The sequence below is a fragment of the Otolemur garnettii genome, unplaced genomic scaffold (assembly GCF_000181295.1).
Source record: "Otolemur garnettii isolate 467f Iridium unplaced genomic scaffold, OtoGar3 scaffold00018, whole genome shotgun sequence".
NCBI lineage: Eukaryota > Metazoa > Chordata > Mammalia > Primates > Galagidae > Otolemur > Otolemur garnettii.
The window spans coordinates 25,491,329-25,499,997 of NW_003852413.1; the positions used below are offsets into that span (position 1 = coordinate 25,491,329).

General features: G+C 53.4%; 1 protein-coding gene across 1 annotated transcript in view; it reads right to left on the reverse strand.

Annotated features, from left to right (window-relative positions):
- The window catches only part of ARHGAP23 (Rho GTPase activating protein 23), a 79,137-nt gene extending 74,751 nt beyond the window's left edge, over positions 1-4,386 (reverse strand). The window contains exon 1 of the mRNA XM_003786438.3: positions 4,310-4,386. Within this exon, the coding sequence (XP_003786486.1) occupies positions 4,310-4,372 (63 nt within the window). The 5' untranslated portion in view covers positions 4,373-4,386. The remainder of the gene's footprint in view (positions 1-4,309) is intronic.
- Positions 4,387-8,669: the final 4,283 nt, after the last annotated feature.

An 8,669-nucleotide genomic window follows, 5' to 3' on the forward strand; every position in this document is an offset into this window, starting at 1 on the left:
GTGGGCGCCTGTGGTCCCAGCTACTTGGGAGGCTAAGGCAGGAGACTCGTTGAGCCCAGGAGTTGGAGGTTGCTGTGAGCTGTGAAGCCACGGCACTCTACCCAGGGGGATAGCTTGAGGCTCTGTCTCAAAAAAATAAATAAAATAAAATAAAGACCAGAGGAGAGCCCCAGTGGCCCCTGCCAGCCTCAGAGGCAGCGGTAATAGGGGATAGGGTATGAGTAAGTGAGCTTTCCCTTCCTCTCTAGGTTTGTCTCAAGCACTGTTGGTGCGGATAACAGTGAGGCACCACCAGGCTGCTTTTCCAACCCCACCTACTTGCAAAGGGTTAGGTTACAGGATTCTTTGAGCTTTCCATACACTGTTCCATCATTCATAAATTTGTTCAGTCAGTCAACAAACACACTCTGAGTTCTTGGTGTGTGCCAGGCCCTGGAGATACCAAGACAAACATGACATCTCTGGGACTCCTTGGGATGAGATTAAGATCATAGTCAACTCCTCAGCTCTGCCACTTACTTGCTGGGTAACCTTAGGAAGCCATGTCATCTCCTTGTGCTAGTTTTTTCATCTGTCAAATGGGATGACAGTAATGTACCTACTGGTGGTAAGTACTATGGAAGTAGTTGCTATTATGATTTCTCTTGCTTTCAAATAACTCTAGTCTTGTGAGGCAGACTGACATGTAGAATGTAGATTGTCCATCACAATGCCAGAGATAGAGCTGGCATGGGGTGCCCTGGGAGGCCAGGGAGGGGAGCCGCTCCCCAGTTCGTACTTCACAAACATTTATAGACAGCTGCTCTGTGCCAGGCACTGTGCTGGCCACTGAGGACACAGAGATGAACAGGACACATTGTTCACTTATCCCTACTCCTCCCTTCCCTCCCCTCTCCTTCTCGGGGCCCAGTCCAAGAACCCTGCCCTGAGGGGGTCACCAAGAATAGAACCAGCCATGGAGAGAAAGGCATGGCCTGAGAGCCTGGGGGTCCAAAACCTGTGTTCTTGTCCACCAAGGCTAAGGAACCCTGAGTATTCTCTGGCATGTCTTCACATGAGAGAGTTGGACAAGATGATCCCATTGATCCTGATCCATTCTGACAGGTGATGACTATACCCCACCCCACAGGGCTTTAAACTCTCCCCAAAGTCCAGCCCCATGGCCATTTCAGCCTGATGTCCCACTGAGGCAGTGGAAGAGGGAATGCTTGCCTGGTACAGACTGGCACTGCCCTGCTGACAAGCTGGCATAATTTCACAAGAAACAGGGGGCCCTGGATCAAAGGGGGAGTTGTTTGAAGGGGTAGGGGGTGCTGGGGGAAGAGCAGCACCAGCTCCCCACAGGCCCTATTCATGGCTCTCTGGGGGAGGGTGAGAGAGCAAGATAATTAAAACCCGGCTTTGTCCAAATCCCTGACCAAGCCAATATCTCACCTTTGAACCCCTGTGGCCAACAGAACAGGGCTGATGCCCCTTTGGAAGGAAACCACCAATGAACAGAGCCCTGGCCCAAGTGCTATGGGCTGCTGGGGTGAGGGTGGGGAGATTAGAGGAGGGCACTGCTTCCCCACCCACCAACCACAGGGAGTTGGGGAACACTTGAGACCTCATTACCCTGAGGCTTCTGCTCTCCATCCCTGTCCCAGCCAGAAAGACAAGTAACCAAGCTCCATTCCAGTGAGAAGTTCACTTTTATCTTGGGCTGCATGCAAGATGAACCCTGATTCAAGGAAGGGTGACAGTGGGACAAAGCAGATCCTAAGAAGCTTGATAGTGAGCAAGGACTCTGGAGCCAGATTGCTGGATTCCTACCCTGGCTCTGCAGCGTACCAGCAATGTGATTTTGGTCAAATGATTAGCTTTCTGTGCCTCAGTGTCCTCAACTGTGAAATGGGGATAATAACAGTATCTACTTCATGGTGGTATTGTGAGGATTAAATGAGATAATTTATATAAACCCTCACACAGAGTAATTGCTACTTATATGTTACTTATTAACTATATAATTAAAGGGACTCCTCTTCCGTAAAAACACATTTTTTTTTCCCAGGCACTAATGTATATGCTCATTTGAATATATTTGCAGGCCAATGAATATCTCCAGATGTCTACATCAGAATCCAACATCACAGGAATCTACCTGACTCACTATACTGAAGAATACTTGATGATGTTCCAGGCCAGCCTGGGACACTGCAGCTCACAGACCTCTCCCTGGGAAGTTCCACCAAATATCTAACTGCAATCCTCACATTGCAACTTATTCCATTCTTCTGCTTTGTAGTCTGTCTTTTAACTTTACACATCAAGAAGTCCTTCTAACCATTCCTGCAATGAAGGATGAAGCAATCCACTGCCCACTCCTGCACTCATCCTCACTCCTGTCCACACCAAGAATGCTGCACTCCTTCCACATGAGTTTAAGGTCATCTTGAGGAGGGAAATGCAAAGGCCCCACCCACATAATACAAATACATAAGGCTATTCCCCAGGTCTAGAACCTCTCTGCTTGAGCTGGGATCCGTGAAAGCCTTCCTCATCCCCCAGAGTGTCACAAAGCCATCTTTCTAATAACTCTCCTCCCCAGACTTCATCTTATTCCCTAAGGGTCTGAGCCTACACAGTGACAGTGCCAAGACTAGAACTCTGGTCTCCTGTCACTGTGTAGGCTGTAGGCTCAGGGCCTCTCTGTAAAATGGGATGCCAATACCTACCCTGCCCCCACACAGGGGGATTTTGAGCCCTCAAATCCACCATTGACTATAGAAGGTTTATTGCTCTCCTCATTCCCAAGGAGAGGGGAAGGGCTTGAATTCAGGATGTTGGAGTTCCCAGCCACCTTGGGGTAGACCCAACTTACATGGGCAAGTGGGAAGAAGCAGCTGAGGCTAGGGGCCCGTGGGCTGTGTTTGGAGGCAAAATGACTGGTTATATAACCGAGATTCAAATCGCATGCCAATGAGAACATCTCAGTGAGAGTCACCACTTCGGGGAACGGAGTTCAGTTGTCCTGGCAGAAGGGGAGAACCACGTGGGATCAAAAGCTATCTACCCCCAGCTGGGCCAAGGGGTGGGGGTGGAGATTGTAAGTGGATAGAGATGAAGTATATGTAGTTGGTGAGGGGTTGAATCCAAGGGACTCATGTTTAATGACCTCCACCCCCGACTCCTGTCCATCCTGAATTTCAAGTTTGCAATTAGGAAACACACTTTGGCTGAAAAGAGCAGGGAGAGAAATGCAGATTGAGGGAGAACTGAACACATTCAGCCCCAAAGAAACACATCAGTCTCAGAAAGAGTCTGCAAAGTAGCAGATCTCACCTCCAGTGCTGGGAGAAGGGCTGGAGAGGAGAGTCCCCAGGTCTTTTAGCTGAGTTCCCAGATCTTCAGCCTCTGCCTTGACCCCAACCTGGACCTTAGGGAACCTCTTTTCCAAACTCAGGCAAACTATTGGTCTGAGAGTGTTCAACCTTCTACTTAGAATACAGGGGCTGTGTGCTAGGCGCTTGGGTAGAGCTAGGCAGGAGGCAGGGGATGGCTCTGGTGGAAGGATGGGGGCTAGGAGGCCCTTGCTGGCCCCTCCCCAGCCTCAGCAGCTGGCAGATGAAAGAACCCAAGCAAAGCAGCCCAGCGCTGAGTAATGCCCCTGGCACCCCGCGCCCAGACCCACCCACAGCCTGCTGGAGTGGGCAGCGGGGAGGGCAGCCAGGCCTGCCGGGCCAGGGGTCCGGAGCCTGTTTCTCTTTCCCAGGACCAAGAGGAGCGGCGGACTCGTGCCTTGAAGAGCCTGTCCCAAAGTTCTACCCTTCTGGCAGCTAGCGTGGCGCAGGGAGGGGGTGTCAGGCCGCCTTGGCGGAGGACGTCCCGCTCTGGGAACCCCCTCCCCCACTCCCTCTCGCTCCAGCTGTGCAGGGGCCTCGCCAACGGAAAACGAAAACTCGGGCAGAGGAAACGGCGGCAGGCGCCCCGCCTGAAAATCCCGGACAAAAGGCACCGGCCTCCCGCCCCCGCTACCCGGCCATCGGGAGCTGGCACGGCCACCCTGGTCGGCACCCCCTGCCCTGGCAGCCCGGTGCCCGTCCAAGCCCCCTACTTCCCTCCCTCCTTCCAGCCACCCTGCCCCAAGCAATTCTCGCTCCGGCCCGCTCCTGTGCCCGACATCAGCCGAAGTTCCCTGCAGTGGTGCCCGTGGTGCCCGCGCCGTGTACCCCAAGCTGTGCCCAGCGAACTCGGGTGTAGCGACCCAGGCCCGGCCGCCTGCTCCTCGGCAGCGCCGGTTCCGCCCCCTCCCCTGGACCAGCGCCCTCACCTGGGGGGGCCGGGGCTCCGGGTGGGGCGGGATCCCGACCAGGCAGAAGGCGACTCCATTCATCGGGCGGCAGAGATGGCTCTGCGGCCGGGGCACTACTGGGGGCGCCGGCCCGGACCCGGGAGGGGCGGGGCTGGGGCGGGGCCAAGAGCGGGTGCCCCCCTCCGGGCCCGCCCCTTCACTCCTGCTCCTTCCTCCACCCCTCACTCCCGCTCCTGTCCGGGAGCCCTGGTGGCCTCTCCTAAGGGCCCCAGTGATAATGGGGCTGAGGATTTGTGCTGGCAGCAGAGCTGGAGGGCAGAACAGAGCCTGAGGAAGGGGCAGTTCCCTAGGAGACAGTTCGTGCGGTCCTCCAGGGGACCAGCCCAGATAGATGGTGATCCAGGCCCAGAAAAGAGGGCAAGGGCACCGAACCTAGAACTAGCACAGGGAGAAGAAGAGAGGGAGAAGAAAGCAAAGAGAAACACAGCCAGACAGGGACGGCCAGAAACGGAGACAGAGGCCCAGGAAGCATGAGTGGGGCGGAGCCGAGACAGAGAGTAGAGAGAGCGGTAGAGAAGTCAGAAACAAAGATGAGACCCAGATGGAAGAGAGGCAGTGAAAGAAAAGCCTTAGGAGCCTTTCCTGTACAGACTCATAGAAGCTGAGACACAGAAGCAGATATGGTGCCTGGGGGCTGCCCCTCAATCTAAGGAATCTCCCTGTCCCAGGCAGAATCTCAGCTCAACCTTCCTTAGAGGCAGGGGGATCAGGCTGGAAAAGAGTCTGGCAGGAGCCCCAGCTCTTTGGACTCTATCCAGTCAGTCCTGTGGCTCAGGCTTCAGGAGCAGCCCACAGACCTCCACGACAGTGGGCAACAGTGACAGCACAGCCCTAGTCACCAGCTCCCCACAGCCACCCTTGCTGGCTTCACTCTGAGCTAGTTCCAAAGAAACATCACATCGTCCTAAGCCAGCTTCTTATTTCCCTGTCCCCAAGAAGCCCCTTCCAGCCCATTCCCCGACAGTCCAGGCAGGGACAGTCCTTCTGTCCGTCATTTCTGCTGGAAAGTTCTTTCTGCTAACTCTCATTCTTCCTACTTCTCATTTCCTACCGCCTATGCTTACCTCTTTCCCCTGCCTTCTTGCAGTTTTAAGGGGCTACTGTATTCCTTTTCCCAGACTGTGCAGACATAAAGGGAGAGGCCACAGATACATAGAAATAGGACTTGGAAAGGGGAATCAGTGAATATGGAAAGGTCACCTCTGCCTACCGGAGTCGCCCCCACCCTATAGAGAGGAGACCTCATCAAACCTGTTTGCTTCACCACTACCACCCCCACTTTTGAGAGCTTATCAGGCCCAAGCCTCCCACCCCTTGCCTTCATCAGGGTAAGGAACACTGGGCCTGGGTGGGGGGTGGTGGCCCAGACACCTATCAGGTAGGCCTCCTCTACTCTTGTGAGCCTGAGGAAGGAGATACTAACTGGTTTTAAAATCATACACTTTAAGTCCCCTGGCAGTCAATAGAAAGGGATTCTTTTTTATGATAAATGACAGAGGGACAGTTAATAACTCCTCTCCCTTCCTCATCATGATCCAGAATTATCCCCCATTTCTGGAAAGTCCTTCCTGCTATCTAACTATAATTCATCACACTGCCTGGATTTTATTGCTTAATCTTCAGCCAGGTCTCTGTTCCTGCCTCTTTCGGCCCTGTAGCTCCAATGGTCCAAGGCTTATTGCCACCCTGACTTAGGGGTCCTTTCTTCCCATAACAAGTGTTAATCTCTGTAAAGGGGAAGGGGTGGGACCTGAATTCCAGACTGAACTGAGGTTGTGGGGGAGGAAAGGAGGGTGGTGGCCTCTGGGGTGCCCCTGGCTCACTTTTTCCAGAGCCTGATGCCCTCAGACCCTGCAGGAGGTGGTGAGAGGAAATGAGCTCACATTGACCGGCAGGCCAATTCCTCCCTCCACAATGCACTGTACACACCTCCCCCACCCACTCCCACTTCCCAGAAAGTGTGGCTCTTCCCCCACCCTGCTGCCCTTCCCACCCCTTCCTGCACCTTGACTCGAACCTGCATCCTATTCCAGCCCTCCTGTTCATCTTCCTCCCACCCTTCCTCTCCATTTGGCTCCCCATCCCTTCTGACTCTCCGTGTCTCACTCCCTGCATCCCACTATCACCCCAAATCCACTCTATTCCTAGTACAACTGTCTCTGGGGTTTGGGGTAATAGAGCTCAACATGGGGTAGAGTATGTCCCTCATTGAGGATCTTTTTGGTACCCTCCTCTTTCTAAACCACTCCCAGCCCAAGCACCTTCCTTCATTCCCATATACTTTTGGGGAGCCCTAATATGTGAAAGGTGCAGAGTGGGGGACAGTGGGGTAGGTTGGCCCTGGAGATATACTTAAGGCCTGGATCCTTCACTTGAGGGGGTCTTGGTCTTCCCAAATTGAGATTCTACGGTGAGATCTCAGAAAAGATGCAATATTAGGCTGCAGAAGCAGAGAAAGGCTTCCAACAGGAGACACCTTAAACCTGTTGGAGCTTCATGTATGGAGCAGGGATGGACTGAGTAGTGGGGATAATCGCACTCGGGGAGAAGGATTACCATGGATGAAGGCAGGGAGGCAGAGAGAGCAGGCTCCAGGACTGTGGCTGGAGCCAAGCGGAGCGAATGTGGGCAGGAAGTGTGGAGGGATGAGGAAGGAAACACAGGCAGGGGTGTGACCGTGGAGTAGCTGGGCCAGAGGCACTTAGATCCTAACCTGGCCTGGAACAGGGAGTTGAAGCAGAGCTGTGCCATGGCCACTCTGGCACAGGATGGGGAAAGAACAGAGGGCAGTGAGCCAGGAGATTCCACTGGGCATGTGCCAGGGCAAGGGGCAGGGATAAAAAACATCAGAGACTTCTGGGACTTGGTGACCTACTGGGTGTAGGAGGAAGGAGATGAAAGAGTCTAGAACAACCCCAAGGCTTGGAGGGTCAGGTAGATCCATTGTCTAGGGTGTTTGCAGAGAGACAGGATAGACTAGGCACTGAGGTGAGTCCTTTGTAAGCCTTATAGAGGTCCTATGAAATAGTATCATAATCCTTATTTTATGGATAAGGAGAATGAGGCCTAGAGCACTCAAGTATCTTACCCAGAGCCTAGGATTTAAACCTAGGCATTTGGGTTCCAGAGTCTACACACTTAACCCACAGGCTGTTGCTGGTGGAGTAGTGACTGGCTACTTAAACCCTGGGTCCATCTTCTGGCAGAGAGACTGGAGCTATAGGCTAGGATTTGGAAGTCTGGTTGTCCCTGACCAGCAGTGTGGTTCACATTCTCCAGGTACAGCAAAGAGTGAGAGGGGACTGGGCTCAGGACAGTGCTGGGAGGAGCACTGGCCTGCAGGAGTAGCCAGAGAAGGGGAGGATTGAGAGGCAGCCAGAGAAAGTGGCACCATTTTGGGCAGAGTCTATACCTTCTGGGGTACCCAATTAGAAGGAGACAGAGTGAGGACATGGAATCTGGCCCAGTCGAAAGAGGTAGTAGGAAGGGACAGTTGAGCAGCAGCACAGGTGAGCTTTGGACAAGGCAAGTTTCCCTTTGGGTGGAGGTGACTGGAATAGGCTTTTTTGTGAGGAGGAGCTGGCATGAGGGGGAGAGAGCCTGAGGGGACAGGAGGAGGTCATGGTGAGTAGAGTTTGGGAAAAGGGGTCCTGGGCCAGGTGTGGTGGCTCATGCCTATAATCCTAGCATTCTTGGGGGTGGAGGGAGCAATGGATCCTTTGAGCTTAGGAGTTTGAGACCAGCAAAAGCAAGGCCCTGTTTTTACTAGAAATAGAAAAACTAGTTGGGTGTTGTGGTGGGCACCTATAGTCTCAGCTACTAGGGAAGCTGAGGTAAGGGAATCACTTGAGCCCAAGAGTTTGAGGTTGCTGTGAGTTATGACACCACAGCAATCAACTCAGGGCACAGAGTGAGACACTGTGAGAAAGAAAGAAAGAAAAGGAAGGAAGGAAGGAAGGAGAGAGAGAATAAAAGAAAAGGAAAGGAAAGGGAACGGAAAGGAAGGGAAGAGAAGGGAAGGGAAGAGAATGGAAGAGGTCCTGGATCGGGGACATCTGAGGAAGAGCCCATCTTCCCCAGGGTTGGACAGAGTCCAGAAGGGAGGCATGGGGTGGGTGGGGGGTCTCCAGGCCAAAACCATCCAGGGTCATGACAAAAAAGTACTATAATAAGAGTCTGAAGTCTTGGCTCAGCGCCTACATGTAGCTCAAGCAGCTAAGGCGCCAGCCACATGCACCAGAGCTGGCAGGTTCGAATCCAGCCCGGGCCTGCCAAACAACAAAGACAACTACAACTGGAAGGTAGCGAGGCGTTGTGG